Source organism: Pieris napi, chromosome 24 (genome assembly GCF_905475465.1).
Source record: "Pieris napi chromosome 24, ilPieNapi1.2, whole genome shotgun sequence".
In the NCBI taxonomy this organism is placed as follows: Eukaryota; Metazoa; Arthropoda; class Insecta; order Lepidoptera; family Pieridae; genus Pieris; species Pieris napi.
The window spans coordinates 4,349,276-4,370,998 of record NC_062257.1 but is presented as its reverse complement, the minus strand read 5'-3'; the positions used below and the strand labels follow the sequence as shown (position 1 = coordinate 4,370,998).

The window sequence follows — 21,723 nt, the reverse complement described above, 5'->3', positions numbered from 1 at the left end:
TGAACATTCATAAAATTTTAACTTTAACTAGTATAGTGTATTTACTACGAACTTACTTAAAAATTAAAATAATATTTTGTTGGATATTGAATATCAAAATCTGAATATAGTCTATCTCATCAATCAAGTAAAATTTTAATCTTTATTGTCTGTGGAAAATTTAAATACTCTATTCTTTAATGTCAGAATTCATAGCAGTTAGAATATAAATTTATTTACTTTCCATATCCTACTAAAAAGTTTAACCGGTCATTGTTTTAAAGTGGTACATTGAATATTATTGGACATTAATGAATTTCGCGTATAATATCAGCTGTAAAGATAATTATTCTTTAATGTTATATCTATACCTAGCTATAAACTATAACTAATCCGTATTAATAGTTCAAAGCGATTATAAAAATGCTAAAAAATTAATTGTAAGCTAAAGTGAAATTAAAATGGACAATTCTAATAACATCCCTGCATTACTAAATAAATTATGTGAAGAATTGACACTAAAACAAGATGCCATCAAGCCAGGTATATTTCCTTTTTTGAAAATGATGTAAATGTCAATAATTGTAGATGTTTTGATAAATTATTACCAAATAAATTTCTTTTAGTGTAAATGAGTGCCATACAAAGTTTCCTTAAAGGCATATTTTCTAATATCAAAATAGGTTGAGTAGCACTAATTATATTCATGTGTGTGTTATTGACAAGTTTTAACAGTTTCCTCCTTTTTCAGCTGAAGCATATGAGTTGGCACTCTCTTATATGACTTCAATAAATGAGCAGCATTCCATACCCGATGAGAAGATTCTTTGTCAAAAAATACATTCCCGTTTGAGCAGTGTCTCTGGTAGAGATGCTGACAAGTTTAATGAGTTATTTGCAAAACTAAAAAACACTGTAAGTACCTATGATATTTCATATTCATATAATTAAATGGGTTCTTAGCAACTAAATGAATAAGGGACCTTCACATCTTCATACTAATTCTTATTTAATAAAAATGTTTGACTAAAAATATGTAAAATATAGATTTATATTTTCCCTTCGCTTTGAATCTTTTATTTAATCATTACTGTTTTTTTTCAGTTTGTTTTGAAACAGCCAGTATCTGTACTATCCCTTTTATTGGCTCTCTCTGAAGCACCCCAGACTACAAACTCAACACAACAACTGTTTCCGGTGCCAAATTTGAGTGTCATTGTAAGCATTTTTCATATTTAGTTTTATATTTACCATAGTACTTAGTCCCAGTTTTTGAATTTAATTGAGGGTTTAATTAAAGGGTTGACCTTTAATAATAATAATAATTTTTATTTGCTCAAACATGGCAGCTACAACATTGGTTTGTGTACATACTATGTCAGTCACAATGGTGTGCTTATTTGTCATGAAATAATAATATATCAAGTACCTCATCCTGCTGTGCCTTCCACATAGTTTACCCAGATATGTAAGACAAGGCGTCTTAAATAAAATTATCAATAACTTGTGGGAGAAATATAAAGTTGTTAATCTGGCTGATTTCGACACTGCTGGTTGTTGTTAAAAAATAATATAAATCAAATTAAAAGAGTTTGCATTATAAGCTTTTGTGTTTTATCTATGTTGAAGAATTCTCGATAGAAATATATAATAATAGCGGACCCTACAGACGTTGTCCTGCATGATATTTCAAGCGATTAGAATATTAAACAAAGTATGAAAGCATCCATCCAGGGCTCCATCCAAACGCATACAAAAAAAACATTCAAATCGGTCCAGTTGTTTACAAGAAGTTCAGTCGCATATACACATACAGTAGAATTATATATATATGTACCCTATCTTTTATGTTTGATCAAACTGTACGTGGTGTCCAAATTCTATTGAAATCGGTTAAGTATTTTAGGAGTCCATAGCGGTCTAACAACGTGACATGTAATTTATGTATATTATGAATGTTTTAGAACTCTGCTGCGGCATTTACTGGAGCTAGCTCTAGCAAGAGTACTGTGGGATCAAGTTGGGGAGTTAACACACCGAAACAACAAAATTCCAATCCAAGTATTTCTACGAATAACAGCAATTTGGTTATAGCAACACAATCATGCAGTAAGTTTATATTTTACATTTACTCTCATCCGTGTGGTCGAGGTTCGATCCCTGGCTGTGCACCAATGGACATTCTGTCTATGTGAGTTAAGGAAAACATCTTGAGGAAACTGGCCTTTCTTAGACTCAAAAAGTCGATGGCGAGTCAGGCACAGAAGACTGCATTAGCATAGGGAGCGTTCAACGGGAGCGTGACGTAATCGTCACGCTATTTTTGGAGATTATTGACCCCCCCCCCCCCCGTGTAACGCGCCGTAACGTTTTTCTGTACCCAGTACTATTATGTGGTGTAAAGTACGGGAAAGTCGAAAATAATATTAACAATAACGCGTAATTCAATCCCCGCCCCGCATCGTAACGTTTTACAAAAGGAAAAAAATTCGTTACGTAATATTTGAACCTACCTACTAAATATCTGGGACTTTTATTATTTTATTTTATAATTAAATTAGCCGTTTCCCGCGGCGAATTAAAATAGGAAATAAATAAATTTTAATGTTTCATTATTCTTTTTTTTTCATATTTTTATTATTCTTCTTTTTAACTTCCCGCTAAGAAAATTGAGTTTTTAACAGATGTTGCCGTTTTGAGGTTCTAGGAAGCCTCCCCGAATGTTTCCGCGGTGAAGTCCAGCCATAAACCATCTAGGAAAAACCGCATCGAATGGCAGTAGTTTCATGTCGATACGATCAGTGGTTTAGGCGTGAAGGAGCCTCAAACGAAGACCATTTTTCTTATATATAATTAAATAAATGTTTTTAACAGACCATGCAAATGAACCGGCATGTGTAAGAGACGCTGTGTTAGCAACTACTGGAGTCAAAGCTAGGTCATCCTTCAACTGGTCAAGACCGGTGCAAATACTGTATTCGAGAATAGCGCACCTGGGTTTTTTGCATGATAAACTCAAGGATTTTATTGATCCGGCATCAGTTTTTACACCGCAAGGTAATATTTTTATTAAATTATTAATTTCTCAAATGAAAAAAGTATTTAATAGAAAAAAAAACGCGTGGCACTCGGGGACTGCCGCGGTAAAGCTATTGCATCATTTTTTTTTCAACTTATGCAATTATAGTTGTTCATATATGCAGTATTTTTTATTTGATAAATTTATTCAATCTACCACTCTATCAGACTCCAGACTAACTCGCCTATATAGTCTGTCTCACTCTAACGCGCACCGGCGGCACCGATCTCGTCAGAGAGATATTGTGAATACGCAGTATGCGTTCTGTCCCGCTCTAACGCGTAAGGTTTTTTTCGTTACGGAATTTCTGGATTCGGTCTCCACGGTCGAGGCCCGCGATAGAATCTATGCAATAGCTTAGAAAATAATTATAAAATTTGATTTATTATCAAGTAATATGAGTAATTTTGTAATTTGGAGTTTATTTGTATACAATTTTAACCATGAAAAGGGAGATATCAATATGACCTGTATTTATGTTGCAATTGGATATTTTAAGGCTATTTATTATAGGTCTGATGGTGGAAGGGTTGGTTGCGGCTATAAGAGAAGAGTTAACGGAATATTATAGGAGTGTTGCCATACTGCAGTCTCAGGTAAATTTTAAATCATACTACTGTAAAACGTTTATATCTGAAATAGTGATATAGAATTTTGAAATTAGAACGAAGTTCTTATACAGGAAGAAAGAAAAATAAAACACTTGTCTTGACAGATATTAGTTGACATTGACAGTTGACATGTGAATTTATTGCGGTAAAAAAATATTTAAGTTTAGTTTAAATTTCGAATTTTAATTTTGTTACTATATTTGGTGGTCCCTAAATGTAATTTTGTTGGAATTTTTAAATATGGACCGATATTTTAGGTGTGTGAAAGTGATGGGGGAGGTGGGACGCTTCGTCGTGTTTCCGTTTGGGCCCAAGATCCGTTGCACAGATTACATTGGCTCGCAACCATTGTGCATAGTGTACAACACAAAAGAGGTAATACAATCAAATTTTCATGTTCCTATGTAAAATTTATGGTGGTAGCTATGAATGTATTAAAACAATTGTAGTGACATTTAGGATTCCAGAAAATTGTTTTTATAATGTTAAACTCATTTTATGAATAAAGTGATATAAGGGAGTGTTCAAGTATTACGTCACCCAATTTTTGGAGATTCTTGACCCCCCCCCCATGTAACGCGCCGTAACGTTTTTCTGTACCCAATAGTAAAACGTTTCGTAACCACCCAGTGACTCTTTATACCTAAAAGTTACCATTATGTGGTGTAAAATACTGGAAAGTCGAAAATAATATTAACAATAACGCGTAATTCAATCCCCGCCCCGCATCGTCACGTTTTACATGAAGACCCTCCCCCAAATTCGTTACATAATGCTTGAACGCTGCCTAATGGAATTCGTTAAGAAAAATTGGCTGTTGACATTGGTGGAATGTAATCTGGGACTAGGGCAAACCAGATACCGATATTTCCTTCACCGTTCGAGCGAATGTTAAATGCGCGCATAGAATGTTCATTGGTGCACAACCATGGATCGAACCTACGACCTGAGGAATGAGAGTCGTATGCTGAAGCCACTGATTTATTTTCATTTATAATTTTTCTATAGGTGGTGAATTGGCAACGTGCGTACATAGATACGTACATCATGGCGACGAACGCGTGTCTGCGCTCGCAAGGCGATTGTTGACTTCGCTAACATATCCATTACTATTGATGTTGACACGATGGCTTTTACATGGTAATCAATATTGTCTTGCTTTGACATCTTTGCATTCTAATTAAAAGTTGACGTAAACACCAGTAAACAAAATTCAAGTTTTTGAAGTGTAAAAAAATTACACAAATACACATATTATCATAAACAATCTCCGACAAAACTTTAGACAGATTACAAGATACGTCATCTTCGATTGGATTAATTATTCAGATATTTTTGAAAATGAAATGTAACTAAGCATATTGTTAGAACAGAACTTTAGATATTTAAAAAAATGTAAATTTATCTAATAGTTGAAACTAAATTTTTAAAAATGGAATTTAAATTATGGATATAGTTGAAACAGAATTTAAGTTATTCTTAACATTTGTTTTTCATATTTGAATTTCGAACGTCAAATCTGTGACATATTTTTTTCACAGAATATCGAAATTTAAAATTGTAGTTTATGGTATTGTTATTAATGGATTTTTTAATAGTAAACACATATAAATTAGATTTTCTTTCGAATTGCAGGAGAAATCGACGATCCGTACCACGAATTCTTTATTGAAAGCAGAAATGGAGTACCAATTGATAGAATGTGGCATGATAAGTACAGAGTAAGGTGAGTTGACAGATTTCGATGCAATTTTGTATAAACCTTGAGATTTTTTTTTCATTTTCTTTAAATTGGTCGCTACTATTGCAACTTTGATGTTCATTCTGCAAGGTGTACTTGGTATACTGTCGCTCGGCTTGATCTCTTGGTCCTATACCTATTTTTTGGTCGCCGATAAAAGCCGTAAAAGCCAGCAACGCACTCGCGAGCGCTCTGGCATTGAGTGTCCATGGGCGGCTGTATCATTTAACATCAGTGAGCCCCTTGCCCGTTTTCTACAAAAAAAATTTGACAGTGCGTAACGGCCCTTAGCAAGATGGCGTCTCTCCAGTCGTTAGTCTATATACACGTGAACAAACTGCGTTAATTGTCATTCAGACATGCTACGTCATCTTCGATTCAACTAATCTGTGGCCGTTTTGTGTGATTGAAAAATCGATATTTTTGATGTATTAACAATTATTTACATGTTATAAAAAAAAAATCCTTTAGGTCTTGGCCTCAGATTACTGAATCTGTTTCATGATCATTTTTAAATCTAATAGGCAAGATCAGCCTCCAGTGCCTGACACACGCCGTCGACTTTTTGGGTCTAAGACACGCCATGTTTTCCTTCACCGTTCGAGCAAATGTTAAATGCGCACATAGAAAGAAAGTCAATTGGTGCACAGCCGGGGATCGAACCTACGACCTCAGGGATGAGAGTCGCACGCTGAACACTTTGAAACATTTTAGACGGATTACTATGAATAATGACATATTTTTGTAGTTTATGGCTGTCATTAGAGTATAGAGGTTCTTTTGTCTATTATTTTAGAGAATGGATGGTCCCATCGTTTATGTGCCGCGAACAAGCCGCGCAGATATTGGCTACGGGCAAAAGTGTCGTGTTTATGCGTGAAGCGTGCGCAGATCTACCTGATCAATGTGACACGGCACCTGACCATGCGATACATCTACAGGGCCTGTTGGCTGCTCATACCAGAACAGGTGAGGATACGATACTACTGACACATACCGCTGAGTACTTGTTTGCAGACGCTACAAAAAACCCAAGATGCACAGTCTCGAATAAAAGTAACGCTCGAAAGTGTCCCGAAACAATATTTCTGTCTCTTTCTATAACAGTATATGTTACAAGCATATATTATTGCAAAATCAACCTTACGCAAATTGCTTAAAGTTGTTATTACAACGCAGTGTACTTAAAGCGATAAAATTTTACGACCGACCGTGGTCGGTAGGAAAAGGTATTGAGTGGAGTCGAACATGACTTTTTTATTTACTACTATTTAACATAATTTTAAATTTATCCGACTTTTCGGGTGCTTTACAGCGTGCGTGGTCACGGTGACTGAAGACAAAATGTGTTGGATGTTAAATAGTTGTAAATTTATAATAATACATAACTTTAATCCGGTTAAAAAGGTTTTTCTTTAAATTAAAAAAAAATGTTAAATTGGCTACCTCCTGACCTACACTTTATATAGCGTAAATATATTTGTCAAAAACTACACACAAAAAAGTTCAAAAGTACATACATTTATTTATAAAAAAAAACACAAATAAATAACATCGACTCCACTTGTAGACGCGAGACTATTTGAAATGAGCGCACAATTTAGAATGTTGCGCTCATTTTTTGAGGACGTTTTTTAGACGTTGAATGTGAATCTGTGGTTTTTTGTATATCAATGGCGTGTACTAGTGTACACACGTAAGAAGTGAAACTTCTTTATGACCTTATTTTACGAAAAATGATCTACTATATGCAACGTTCAAGTATTACGTAACGAATTTGGGGGGCGGGTCTTTCTGTACAACGTTACGATGCGGGGCGGGGATTGAATTAAGCCGTCATTGTTAATATTATTTTCGACTTTTCAGTACTTTTACACTTTAATGGTAACTTTTAGGTTTAAAGAGTCACAAGGTGGTCACGAATCGTTTTACTATAATTGGGCACAGAAAAACGTTACGGCGCGTTAAATAGGGGTGGGTCAATATACTCCAAAAATTGCGGACGTAATACTTGAACGCTCCCTTTACAGAAATTGGTTAAATAAAGTTAACTTAGATTAAGTTTAAAAAAGGCTTTTATTATCATAGACATAGATATAATAGAATACAAATAATACAATTATTTCATTCTACCTTATTACTACTAAGATTGTTACAGAATTTCATTAATTGTAATATAATTATTACTATCATTGTTATCTTTATTATATATTTTTGTTTTTAATATAAATTTTATACATTTTATGAACGCACTACACGGTTTTTGACATAAATAATAATGATTTAAAAGCATAATTTCTATTTATAACTTAACTAATACTGCAATATTAATTAAATATAAGGTGAAAAAATTATCCAATATAAATAACAGTACGTTGCGGTAAGCCTGAAGTTAGTTTTCAGAGGTAGGCAAACTTCACAAACAACAAATCTTGCAACTAATCAATAAACTGGATCCGAAATCGCAAGAAAAAGATGGCGCGTAACGGAAAAATGTGACGACGTCACGTGACGTAAATTTTTTTCCAGCGCCAATAAAGCAGTTTCACTTCAAAAAGAACTAAACGTCAACATTTATTTAGCAATCAGAACCGATAATTAAAACTTAGCCATTGTAATGAATAATGCAAGGAATAAAAATAAATAAATTTTAGCCGTATTTTTATAAGATGTTAGTAGATAGCTGTAGTTGATAGTTAACTGTCAATGTCAGACATTTCAAAATGGCGACGGTAGTACCAATTTCAGCCGCCGGCCAAGAAAAGAATGTGGCGCTGTACTTGTTTCAATTGTGTTAATTTTAGCTTCCTTCGTTACTTATTTAATAGCGAAGTCTCGTGTTGGATTTGTGAGCTAATATAAGTGTATATAGACAATACTTAACGCTTTAAATCATAAACTTTAATATCTATCCCCCCCCTCACTTCCTCTTGTCAGCAAAATAAAGCAAAGCTCTCAAAAATTATAGTACATAAACGTATTAATTTTTTGTAGGAAACCTCGAAAATGCATTTTGTTTTCAAACATAGACAATGTGTGGGTAATATGTGTAAAAAAGTAAATAATTACTGTTGACATAATCACGAAATAAGAAAATAGTGATTAACGTAATGCTTGGACGACCCCTTGAGCTATAAACGAACGCTACTGAATATAGTAAATGAATATAAGAACCAGCCGTTTCCCGCCCGCTTTGCTGGGCGAATTAAAATAGGAAATAAATAAAAATTTATGTTTCATTATTATTATTTTTTCATATTTTTATTATTCTTCTTTTTAACTTCCCGCTAAGAAAATTGAAAATTTTCGAAAATCGAGTTTTTAACAGATGTTGACGTTTTGCGGTTCTAGGAAGCCTCTTTTATTTTTATTAGCGGGATAAATTTTCATAAAAGTAAAACAGCAATAAAAAAATGAAGGAACGTTGGAATTTAATAAATAGCCATAAACCATCTAGGAAAAATTTCGCATCGAATGGCAGTAGTTTCATGTCGATACGGTCAGTGGATCAGATACCATTTTTCTTATATATATATAGACTAATTAGTCACACGCGTTTTAGGTGGAACTAACACTGAAGTGGCATGGTGGGAGGCTGAGGGCCTTCGTGAGGGTGTTGAAACGGCCCATTTGATGGCCTCACAGCGTCTCTTGGCCGCTTTAACGACTCATCATCATCTATTGGATCACCTCGCTGCCCATCGCCGGTATCTATTGCTCTCTCAAGGGGATTTCGTTCATCACCTGATGACGTTATTGCAGTAAGTATTTTATATAGGTAATGGCATTCGGTAATATTCTAATAATGAAATACAGACTTTTATTGGCATATTTTATTTACATACTTCTTTAAGAAAATTAAAAAATTAAATTCATGCATTATTCTCCTAACAAAACAATGCTTTAAAATATTTTTGAAGTTATACTTCTTTAGGCGCGTAATGAAAAATTGATGAGGGTGAAATTTTATGATTGCGCGCGCACCGTGATACAAAATTGTCAGTATGAAGTTTTTAAACCAGCCGGGCGCCGAGCGTGCGCGAGCGAGATGGGAATAACACAATCTACAAGTAAAAAGAAATAGAATATGCGTGAAGTTGGCAGCTATGCCAAGAATTTTGAATGACCATAATGACATTTACCTTTTAAACAAATAAATTTTCAGTATACAAGTGCGAATTTTATATGTGCGTCTGAATTATAATCAGAAGTGATTTAAATTGAATATTTAAATCAATACTAATTAATATTATAAAATAAAACTCCTTTTCCAGTCTTTGGTTATTTAATTGTAATTAATTATTTGCATGCAATCAAAAACTATATTTAATAATACCAAAGAAGTATAACTTCTTACGCGCGTACATAAGTACACGCACCCTTTTTTTTTTTAATTATTAAAGTACAATGTGTCCCGACCAAGGAGGTTTCAATTCAATTTAAGTACACATAATCTGTGGTGAGCGCTGGTTCCGAGCCAATAGACCAATGACAGACTTTTTCCATTTTGGCGCTATTTCGTACATACGAATTTGAGTAATATTTTGTTGGATAAAACTTTAGTAGCAAAAATGTCAAGCAACACCGACGATACCGATGAAAATTTAACTCGACGAATAGTGTTTTGCCAGAAAAATCAAGAAAAGCGTGCGACAAATGTTACCAAGACTTTATTTATGACTTGGAAACCTATAGCCATGACATTAAATAAAGTAGTGTATGCAACTGCATATAATTAGGTATTAAAACACTCGTGCAATCTTATTTTGATCAAAAACTACGCTCATGTTTTAAAACCCTCTATTATATGACAGTTGTATAAACTATAAGAATATTTTTCAGCACACGTACTTCACGATAACAGCCTTTTATTTCAGCTTTGCTATTCTGTAACTCACTTTTCGAACTCACACACACACTCAGTCGTGAAGTACCCCTGGTTGGTCGTACGCTTAGATTTCTTTTGTTTCGTGTATTATACTGGCGAAATATACTGTTGTTCTGTTCTATTCTGTTCCTCTATTACTGGTATAAATAGTATTTTAAGCGTGTTAATATGTGTTATGTTTCAAGGGACGAATTGAGCAAACCAGCGACATCCCTATACGTACACAACTTGACGTGTACGTTGGAGGCGGCCGTGCGCGCGACGAACGCACAGTACGAGCCGCAACACGTTCTATCAAGGCTTCATGTCAATTTATATCCTAATTGTATGTATATCTTAAAATTATAACTCGTATATAAAATATTTCATAGTATACTGGCCTTATTGTGAAAAAAAAATAGCGCTACAACCTTTTGAGGTCTGGGCCTCAAATTTCTGTATCTGTTTCATGATCATTTGTCAACTAATAGGCAAGTAGGTGATCAGCCTCCGGTGTCTAAGACATGTCGGTTTCCTCACGATGTTTTCCTTCACCGTTCGAGCAAATGTTAAATGCGCACATAGAAAGTCCATTGGTGCACAGCCGGGGATCGAACCTACGACTTCAGGGATGAGAGTCGCACGCTGAAGTCACTAGGCCAACACTGCTCAGTTTTGGTCTTATACTCTATTGCATTTACGGTCTATGCCTGATACGATCGTTTTTGAATATATTACATGTGTTTTTATTTGCTGTTTCATTTTTTCGATCATATTTTCGAGTAATTTTAAATTTTACCATCTATGAACGCTTGGCCCAAAATTTCTGTATTTTTTTGACATTTCCACGGCTCCAAAAGAACTATATTAACAAAATCTGAACATTTAAAGAAAACACTTTTTACCGGATTGAAGTTATGTATTATTATAAATTTACAATTATTTTACATAATAATAAGACGGCCTAAAATTGTCAAACTCCGGGGATCCAATATAATAAATTAAAATCTCAAGATAAACAATCCGCGAAAATAGAGGACACCGTCAGCCATTTTTGCCAAAACCCTCCGTCATTTAGTCGATACCAACTCCGGGGAAATAAATACAGATAACACAACTTTTTCTACAGCTGTGATACTTTTTGACATTCAACATCTTTTGTCTTCAGTCACTGTGACCACGCACGCTGTAAAGCACGCGAAACGTCGGTTAAATTTAAAATTATGTGTAATAATAATTATCTAATATATGTATAAAATTCTCGAGTCACAATGTTCGTTCCCATACTCCTCCGAAATGGCTCGACCGATTCTTATGAAATTTTTTATGCATATTCAGTAAGTCTGAGAATCGGCTACTATATATCTTTCAAACCCCTAAGTGATAAGGGGTGTCCACCCCAAAAAAAAAAAAAATTAAATTTTTTTAGAAAAAATAAATTGATTTTTTTTTTATAATACAACATACAAAAATACATACAACCCCTATTTTTCACCCCCTATAATCAACCCCTATTTTTTATATTATTGATTATTATTTATTATTGTTGATAGTTATTTTTATTGAACTAAAAAAATATTTCCTAGAAGTAATAAACATGGCAAAACAACGTTTGCCAGCTCAGCTAGCAAGTTTATAATAATACATAACTTCAAGTAAAAAAGTGTTTTCTTTAAATGTGTAAAGGTTATGTCAAAAGACAATAAAATCTGAACAATTGTGACAGGCGACGGCCGCGAAGACAGCGGTTGGGATGTGTTCGCACTGCAGTACCGCGTGGATGGACCCCTGGGAACGTTATTTCCCGCCACCTGTGCGGCCAGGTATCGCGCCTTGTTCACCCAACTGTGGCGGGTGAAACGTATCGAGTATGCTCTGCATGACGCCTGGCGCGATCATACGATATTGCAGAAGCGGCTCAAGGCGATGCCTGGTAAGTGATGAATTATTGTCACTATTATTCTCTCTATACTCTGATTTTCCATACCGTTTTTTTTTTAATTTATTTAGTAGCCGGATAAGGGGGTGTCCATAAATTACGTGAGGTGTTTTTTTAAATTTTCTGTGACCCTCTCCCCCGCTGGTGAGATGTCATGAGATTTTATTCAACCCCCTCCCCCGCCCCCCAATCTCACGTGAGATTTTTCAAAATGTGGGTTTCTTACGTAAACTCGTTGGATTGTTATTGTAAAAAGAAAAAAAAATTGCTTCGTGCTTCTATTTACGACTAAAACAAAATAAGTGAAATGTTGAGCGTTTAGGTATGGAGTTAGCGGGAAGTTGCAGAGATGGCCTTTAGGGTCAACCGTTTTCCTATTTTTTTTTTCAATCAGAAAAAAATTCGTGATATTTGCCGAGATCCCCCCTCTCTCCAACGTAAGATTAAATGAGATTTAACTCGACCCCCTCCCCCCCTTAAACACCTCACGTAATTTATGGACGCCCCCTAAGTCCAATGGCACTTTAGGTTTGAATACTTTATTTTCTCAAAAATACAAAAAATTTCACTTACATGAGAATAATACTCTAGATTAACATAACATTGTAGTCGTTCTTAAAATAATTACAATTAAAGATAGCCGTATATGCAATAAACTTAAAAATAAAAGTAACCAAAGAAATATGAATTAAAAGTAATTATTATAAGAAATGAATTTAAATGTAATTTTGTTTAACATATTCACTTAGCTTCGATTTGAATGAATTGATAGAAGTAATATTTTTTATATCTGTGGGTAGTTTATTATACAGCTGTGCGCTTTCGTAGGTAAACATTTTTTTGCCGTAGTTCGTACGTACTTTAGGTAATGCAAGATTACTCGTTCGACGCATACTTCTATGAGTCACACGTGGCTCTTTAAAAAAAGGTATAACAAAATATCTTGCACAAATAAAATTCAAATTCAAAAATCATTTAATCATATAGGTAACACATTGTACACTTATGACTTGTCTGTAAAGAAATACATATTAAGCTTCTAATTTTACATTTACTGCCAGTTCTCAAATCAAGTGCGTAGAACGGAAGAGAAGAACTGACAATAAACTCTCCGCCACTCTTTTTTATCGCCAAGTTTTTTGTTTTACACAACGTTTGTAAGGAGCTGCAACCATTACACCATGTTCCACATGACATCTTTAGTAATTAATAATAATAACATAAATTAAAAACAAAGACTTGTCCTCTATCAGCAGGAGGCATGGTGAAATAGGAATAACTATACTAACTTAACATAAAATTAATCAATTTATATAATACAATGTATAACTGATATTTCATAAGTGTTGCTACAAAAAAATCTGGTAATTTCTGATGGACTGCTGAATTCTACGATTCGGCCTCTATAATTTTTGAAGTTATACTTCTTTAGGCGCGTTATGAAAAATTGATGAGAGTGAAATTTTACGATGCGCGCGCACCGTTACACAAAATTATCAGTATGAAGTTGCCCACTAATGAATTCTTTGTAAACCAGCCGGGCGCCGAGCGTGCGCGAGCGAGATGGGAATAAGACATTTTACAAGTAAAAAGAAATAGAATATGCGTGAAGCTAGCAGCTATGCCAAGAATTTTGAATGACCATAATGACATTTACGTTTTAAACAAATAAAGGAGTTTTAATTATTTTTTCGAAGAAATTTAGCAATGCTTTTTCACAAGGACCTATAGTTACTTAGTTAAAAGGTTATAAAACATGCCTAGTTATTAAATTGAATGAATAATATACTGAATATTATTAAATTATTAACGTTAAATATTTATTATTAATTATTTTATATTTAAAAAAAATAAAGAAAGCCAATGAAGTATAACTTCTTACGCGCGTACATAAGTACACGCACCCTTTTTTTTGTTTCTTCGAAACAGATTTTAAGTGAATTTTCAACACTCACAGAGGTGTGGGGTCTTATGCGTCGTGTATCGTGCTTACGGGCCGAAGCTCTACGTCTTTGCGGAGCCCTACAGGACGCCAGTTGCGAAGGGGCGGAGCCTGCGTGGGTGGAACTCCTATCTGCCGCGTCTGAAGGCCACCATCTTGATAGACTATTGCAGCTTCATCACAATGCCCTCGATAGGCATTCGATTCATGCAATGATACATCATAGTACACAGGTGTGTGAAATGGAGTTTCTTTTTTGTAAAGGTTGCTTTTGGTTTTTTTTTCTTGTAAATTAGGGATCGTTCAAGTATTACGTAACGAATTTTGGGGGGGAGGGGGTCTTTTTGTAAAACGTTACGATGCGGGGCGGGGATTGAATTACGCGTTATTGTTAATATTATTTTCGACTTTCCAGTACTTTACACCACATAATGGTAACCTTTAGGTAAAAAGAGGTGGTGTAGGTGGTCACGAAACGTTTTACTATTGGGTACAGAAAAACGTTACGGCGCGTTATGTGGGGGAGGGGGGGTCAAGAATCTCCAAAAATTGCGTGCGTAATACTTGAACTCTCCCGTAAGTATTTTTTAAAGTTTTAAATAAAGTTCGTAAATAATATTATGATTGAAATGACTTCGGGAGCGTTCAAGTATTATGTTTAGCAAATTTACTGCACTTTATCCCCCCCCCCCTCATCTTGTTAACAAAAGTAAGCAAAGCTCTCAAAAATAATAGATAATTAATAAATAATTACTGTTGACGTAATCACCAAATAAGAAAATCAATCCCCTTATATCCCCTTAATACTTGAAAGGCCCCTTATGGTACTTGCTTCAGTTATGTATTTAGGATTTCTTATATTAGACAAGCGGCCCGTCCCGGCTTTGCACAGGTTGACATTAATTTTTTAAACAATATTGTGCCACTTTTTTTTTGGTTTTATCATCAATCGTTTTCGCAGCGCATGCGATGAAATATATTTAATAGGCATTTTTTTACACCTTGAGTTTTAGTAGTTATCTTTATTGTTTTTCTTGCAATTAAAATACAATTAATCAGTGATAATGTAGCATCCAAATGGTGAAAGAATTTTTAAAAGTACCAGTACTTTTTGAACCAATTCGTTGAAATGAATAGGCTCCGAAACTACTGGACCGATTTCAAAAATTCTTTCACTGTTGGCAAGCTACACTATTCCCGAGTGACATAGGCTATGTTTCATTTTCAAAAAAAATAGGGATGCTTAAAAACTAAAACTAAAACTTGAATAATCTAACCCAAGGTGTAAAAAATAAACAAAAAACTTCCTTCAATCGCGTGCGCTGCGAAAACTATTAATGATAGAACAAAATGATGTATTACAATTTTTTAGGACACATCACTATCTATAAAAAATGTCGCAACAGCATACGTCACAATAAGCGTCCTTTTATTAATTTTTTTAATTAAAATACCACCGCTAGAAAAGGCTCTTTATTTGTACCTAGGTATTGATCCTTATCAAAATAAATACCAACATTTCACATAAGCTACAATAATAGCATAAACACCAAAAAAGCATGGTGGATTGGTGTTCTCCTGCCGTTTCTCTTGAGTAGTTTACTACTATGTAATATAACATAAATCTTAGCCACAGCAACGCTTGGCCGAGTCTACTAGTACCTAATAAAAATAGTAAAGATTTTAACTAAATATTTATTGAAAACTTAACAACTCCATTAGTCATTACATATTGTTTTGTACTTTTCAGGAACTGCAATCATATTTGGGTAATGTTCTGAACGAAACATTGGCGTTGCGAAGTTTTGAGACGACCTTGCATACAGGGATTAATACGGAATTGGAAAGACGCGAACGATACGAGGCCCTCAAGGTTGAGAGGGCTGCGAGAAGTAAGTACAGTATCTCTAACTCCGTCCGCGGCGAAAGAAACCGCAGACCCGTCAAATCCTCGCCACCTAAAGAGTGCCCAAGCGGGGAAGCAGGGGTCAAGCGTATGGCCCGATCTGTGTAGGATACTTACTGTGTCAAGTATCTTCACAAATCAACAATGGGCGGGATAGTCCAGTCAGTCAAGACAATTAATTCATTATAATTCCAAAAGTTTTCAAATTTTGATGTAAGGTCGGGAGTGGTATTAAAACAAACTATAAAATTTTGCAACCTGCTCTGCGGTTCGGAACATTGTTAAAAATGCAATAAATGATAATTTGCTCAGTTCTTGAGACCAAAATTCCAAAAGTTCTGCAAAGTTGGAGTGGTGTTAAATATATTATTTTACATCGCGTGTCAAATTTGCAACCAATTTAAGTGTACGGAACATTTTTTGTTATTAAAAATTAATGTTTTTCTTTATTAAACTGAAGGAAAACGTTCCAAAAGTTCTGCAAATTTGACAGATATATCGAAAATAAAATAAATAACAAAAAATGTTCCGTACACTTAGGTTGGTTGCAAATTTTATACGTGATATGAAATATTATATCGAAAACTTCCCCAAGTTTGCAGAACTTTTGGAATTTTTTTCACGACCATACAGCAAAAATTAATTTAATTGCAATTTTAACAATGTTCCGGACTGCGGACAAGGTTGCAAAATGAGATTTATTGTCGTCCCAATGTACCATTCACTTGACCGAAGTTTGAAAACTTTTGGAATTATTATCAAATTTTCGATTTCGAATGTCTATAATGACTGGTCTAGGGAGAGGCGGACACAACCGCCGCATCGCAGGTCGGGAAGCGGATAAGGCTCTGCTGTTACCGCATCCCGCCTAAGGAGATTGTTGGTGGCGCCTTGGGGTTTTAGTGGGTATGCACAATCGCGAGTCCCACATAACCCTCCCGCACTAAGCAGTCGCACCGCGGTAGGGTAGGCGCAATGCATTTCCCCAAGTAAAAAAAAAAGTATCTCTAACTCGAATATCGAGGGGAATGCAAAAAATCGAGTTTACGAATTTTCGACTTAACAAGAACTTCGGGATACATACGGTTTACACCCAAACCCAATGATTAATCCACAATCTCAGATTGAAAACCATCTGAGATCAGACCGTGATAGTCGATCGATCTCCTATCTGCATCCCAATAACCAAACCCTACGAAGATAATACATTTTTGGCGACGGATAAAATGCTCTTTGTCGATCCATTTTACCGAGTTTACACTTAATAAAAAAAAAACAAAATCAAAATACGTTTATTCAATTTAGATGGGTCTTAGCGCATGCTTATGAATGTCAAAAACGTTTACAAAATTCGCGAAAGAGCTAGACTACGCCATCTGAGAAAAACGGGCAAGAAACTCTAAGTTTTACCCTCCCTCTACATTACAATTATTCAAAGGAAAATGTCATAAAGCACAACGTGATTAAAGTTACATAAGTAAAAAAAAAATCTGTGATTTACACTCATATTTGTGTCATTGTAAACCAAATAAAGTAAATAAAACCGTACAAATAACATTAAAATATACATGTCTATGTTTAAAACATAACAAACAGATTTTTTAATTATTTAAAAAACTGGTGCAAGTTAAAATCTGTTAAAATAATTAACTGTTGAAATCGAGCTTTCGTCAACTGTCATTTTTCATACAAAGGTCTATCCAAAGACACCGATACGACCCCCCATGGATAGCTTGTATCGTCAGATGGCTATTACAATCCGTCGATTGGTTATTGGCACACTTGTTACAACATTTGGCTTAAGATTACTGTCTCAGGTCCTGTTGTAAAACGTTACGATGCGTGGCGGGAATTGAATTACGCTTTATTGTTAATATTATTTTCGACTTTCCAGTACTTTACACCACATAATGTTAAATTTTACGTATAAAGAGTCACTGGGTGGTCACGAAACGTTTTACTATACTTGGGTACAGCAAAACGTTACGGCGAGTTACATGGGGGGGGGGGGGGCCAATAATCTGCAAAAATTGCATGACGTAATTCTTGAACGCTCCCCTATTTGAAATTCGACTTATAGAGTATAAATATGTAACCAGAATTGAATTCGGCAAGTTGGTTTAAATGAAAAAAAAAAATTTTTAGATGAATACGCCATCACCGGTCCCGACGAAGCACAGGATAAGGAGAAGAGGAAAATATTTATCCAGTTCTTGGCGAGTAGGAAAGCTGATCTTAACGTCTGGGCTCGTTCTTATAGGTATTTAAATGTTACATTACGATTATATCTTTAGTAATCGTTTAAAATCTTTTTGTAAAAGAAGAATGAACCTAATGTAAACTATACCCTGATTTTTAATTCCGTACAATTCTGACATTTCATAAGTGTTGCTACTAAAAAAGTTCTCCACCGAAAAAGGGATAAATTTGACTTATTTGTGGGCAATGAAAAATGCTACGTTTTATGTTTTACCTACAAAAAGGTAAATCTAAATATTTACTTACTAAAGTGACCTAATAAAAAAATAAAAAATATTTCAATATCACGAACAATATATCGAATTAACTTTAATTACTTTATTTTATTCTTTAGCTGGCATAACTGCCTACAAATTTCAGGTTTAGTAAACCTTTAAAAATTTTTTTAATAAAATAGATACATAAACTAACAATAAAATGTATGTTATGACTCAGATGTTCACACTCGTATTGAAATAGAAAAATGTGCCCGGCCAAAAAGGTTTACCATCTCTGACATGTCAAAAAATGATAGTTGTCAGAATTCTACGGAATTAAAAATCAGAGTATGAGGACAAATAGTTAATTGAATAACAGTATAAAAACCATACAATTATCATTTTTAATATAAAGTGGTTTTATTGAAATTCAATTTTGCCTCGGGTTCTGCCATGTTATCCGGCTCGAAGGACCATCTAATAATATTTAAATGATAAAACAATTACGCTTGCTTTTAATTTTACTTACATAAATAGCTGATTTCCTCCTCATAAAAACTAAATCAGTCAAGACAGGAAGAGATGAATTAAATCTCTAACTAAAGCACAAAATTTATCATGATCCTTGCAGAGGTCACGTGACAACCTTGATACTGAAACTGGCGCTTCACCAAGAGGTTTCCCTGCAGACCCTGGCCTTCAGGCTGGACTACAGTGACTTCTACAAGCGAGGCGATGCCAAACTACACGAACCGTTGACGTATCAGCACAAACGTCTCAGTGAGATGGGACTTCATTTAGCTAAGGTATGTTTTTTTGACGTGACAACGTCTTATAATTCGATGGAGCCGGCTGCACCCACGAAAAAACATGACTCATGCGGCGTTACCTCGCTCTGAGGCGATTCCTCGCTCTGAGGCGTTACCTCGCTGTGAGGCGTTCCATTTAAAATTGACATAATTGTATTTATGCGTACAAATAAATGTAACTTGATCGATTCAATTGCGATTTCCATTTATCTCCTCTATATCCATACAAAATATCTATCAAGCAAATAAAATTAAAATTTTCTTTTGAAAAATGCAACCATTCCATCAGTGTTTTCTTATGACGTTGTCACGTTCAACTATCGTCAGTAAACCGACTTTACAGACAACCGATTTTTTAAATGTAATTTTTCCCGCAGGTTTTGCATACCAGTATTTCACAGTTGGTAAATACTATTTAGCCAGATGTTATAGACAAACATACATGTTTCGCATAAAAGAGAAGCCAGCGCATTTACCAACTAAAAGTTTTTGTGTGAAATGAAATCTATTGTTTTTGATAAAGGCGTCTACTTTCTATGATAGAGACGTCTATTGTCTATGACAGAGATGTTTATTGTCTATTATAGAGACGTCTATTGTCTATGATTGAGAGGTTTATTGTCTATAATAGAGACGTCTATTGTCTATGATAGAGAGGTTTATTGTCTATAATAGAGACGTCTATTGTCTATGATAGAGAAAGGTTTATTGTCTATAATAGAGACGTCTATTGTCTATGATAGAGAGGTTTATTGTCTATATTAGAGACGTCTATTGTCTATGATAGAGACGTCTATTGTCTATGATAGAGAGGTTTATTGTCTATGATAGAGAGGTTTATTGTCTATGATAGAGACGTCTATTGTCTATGATAGAGACGTCTATTGTCTATGATAAAGAGGCTTATTGTCTATAACAGAGACCCCCCTTAGTGTGCCCCTCGTCTTTGAAGGGGAATAGAAATGTAATATGTATTATTAATAATGTAACGTTTTGTTAAAGATTTTTCCACCAATTATCAATTTTTCAATCGTACTTCTTGGATCCGTTCAAGTATTACGTAAGCACTATAGGGGCGAGGGGGGGTCTTTGATTTTCTTATTTGGCGATTACGTCACCAGTATTTACTTTTTTACACATATTACCCACACGTCTATGCTTGACGAAATTCATTTTCGAGGATTCCTACAAAAAATTAAACAATGAAATGGGGCACTTTTGTCTAAATATTTAAATTTTTTTTCAGACTAGACTCCTAGATCACACTAAGAGAAAGTGACAAGAGGCTGTGGAACCAACCACTGGATTTTTTTGCACAAAGTGGATTGGTCTCGGATGTGTTTGGGCCGAGTAATGTGATGAACTATCTCACTCTGATTAGCAGCGATAGGTCATAGGGTTTTTGTCCCATATAAAGGCTTGCATTTCTATAGAGCCTTACAGCCTTACTGTGTAAAAACTTTTAAAAATAAATACCAGTTAAAAGAATATTTGTAAAAAAATTTAAGATTAAAAGTGTCTGGATAAGTTTTGTTGAAGCAATTTAAATTTCAAATGAGAATTCCAAGCCATATAAGTTTTGTACTCATGAAGGTTTACCATTAAAATTACATCAAACAAAAAAGTCCAGGTTAAAAAGATTTTAAACTAGTTTTTAGCACAAGTTACAACATAAGTCTCATCTCGGAACATGATGAATAAATTTAAGATAGTCCTTTGTAAAATTTTAAATAAACTTATTAATTAACTACTTTTTAACTTAACTTTAAAATTGGCACCATTTTACAATCCTCAGTTAAAATAATCGAGGCACCAATTAGTTGTAATGTTTACTCTAAGTTGTGCCATAACATTTCATTAATAAAAGCCTATTTTTATATTAAGTTTTTTATTTTTAACCTTTTGCCTTTTGATTTATCAGAATTTTATTTTAGAACTAAGCATTGTTGTTAATTTTTGATTTTCAGAATTTCTTTTCAGAACTAAGCATTGTTCTTAATGTTTGATTAATCAGAATTTTAATTAAGAACTTATTGTTCTTTAGTTTTTATCCACGTATGAACTACAGAGACCTGTAAAACTATATTTTAAAATACATTGAATGACAGAACGATAATAAGCAACAATATCCGCTGCTGTATTCTGTACACAAAATGCTATTTAAAGATCGTGTAATTACCCGATGAGACCATACTCAGTTGTATGACAATCACACTCTAGAAATGTTCATTAGTTTCTAATAACTAAACTTTTCAGTGTTAACTGCAAGCCACATAGTCCCAAAGGGAGCATGTGTAATTGTTTAATAATGGTTTCATTCGGAAGCCCACATCTACTTCTCTATCAAATTAATAGTGAGTTAATTATACGTATTTAATTTACGCGTAAAACAAA

At 34.4% G+C, this 21,723-nt stretch overlaps 1 protein-coding gene across 1 annotated transcript; it reads left to right on the top strand.

Moving 5' to 3' along the window:
• Nucleotides 1-173: 173 nt before the first annotated feature.
• Nucleotides 174-21,208, top strand: LOC125061865 (gamma-tubulin complex component 3-like). The gene is made up of 18 exons (XM_047667499.1): nt 174-522; nt 731-894; nt 1,084-1,197; nt 1,944-2,088; nt 2,854-3,036; nt 3,572-3,654; nt 3,927-4,044; nt 4,678-4,809; nt 5,305-5,395; nt 6,207-6,379; nt 8,973-9,171; nt 10,484-10,623; nt 12,004-12,210; nt 14,174-14,391; nt 15,909-16,050; nt 18,210-18,324; nt 19,152-19,326; nt 20,576-21,208. Exons 1-18 carry the CDS (start codon nt 441-443, stop codon nt 20,606-20,608), a joined length of 2,514 nt encoding a protein of 837 aa, XP_047523455.1. The 5' UTR covers nt 174-440; the 3' UTR covers nt 20,609-21,208.
• Nucleotides 21,209-21,723: the final 515 nt, after the last annotated feature.

Excerpts from the sequence above, each read along its gene's own strand:
- LOC125061865 (XM_047667499.1), top strand. The coding sequence starts at position 441 with ATGGACAATTCTAATAACATCCCTGCATTACTAAATAAATTATGTGAA. Across the intron at positions 1,198-1,943 it reads TGCCAAATTTGAGTGTCATT|AACTCTGCTGCGGCATTTAC; the intron begins GTAAGCATTTTT and ends TGAATGTTTTAG. Across the intron at positions 2,089-2,853 it reads TATAGCAACACAATCATGCA|ACCATGCAAATGAACCGGCA; the intron begins GTAAGTTTATAT and ends TGTTTTTAACAG.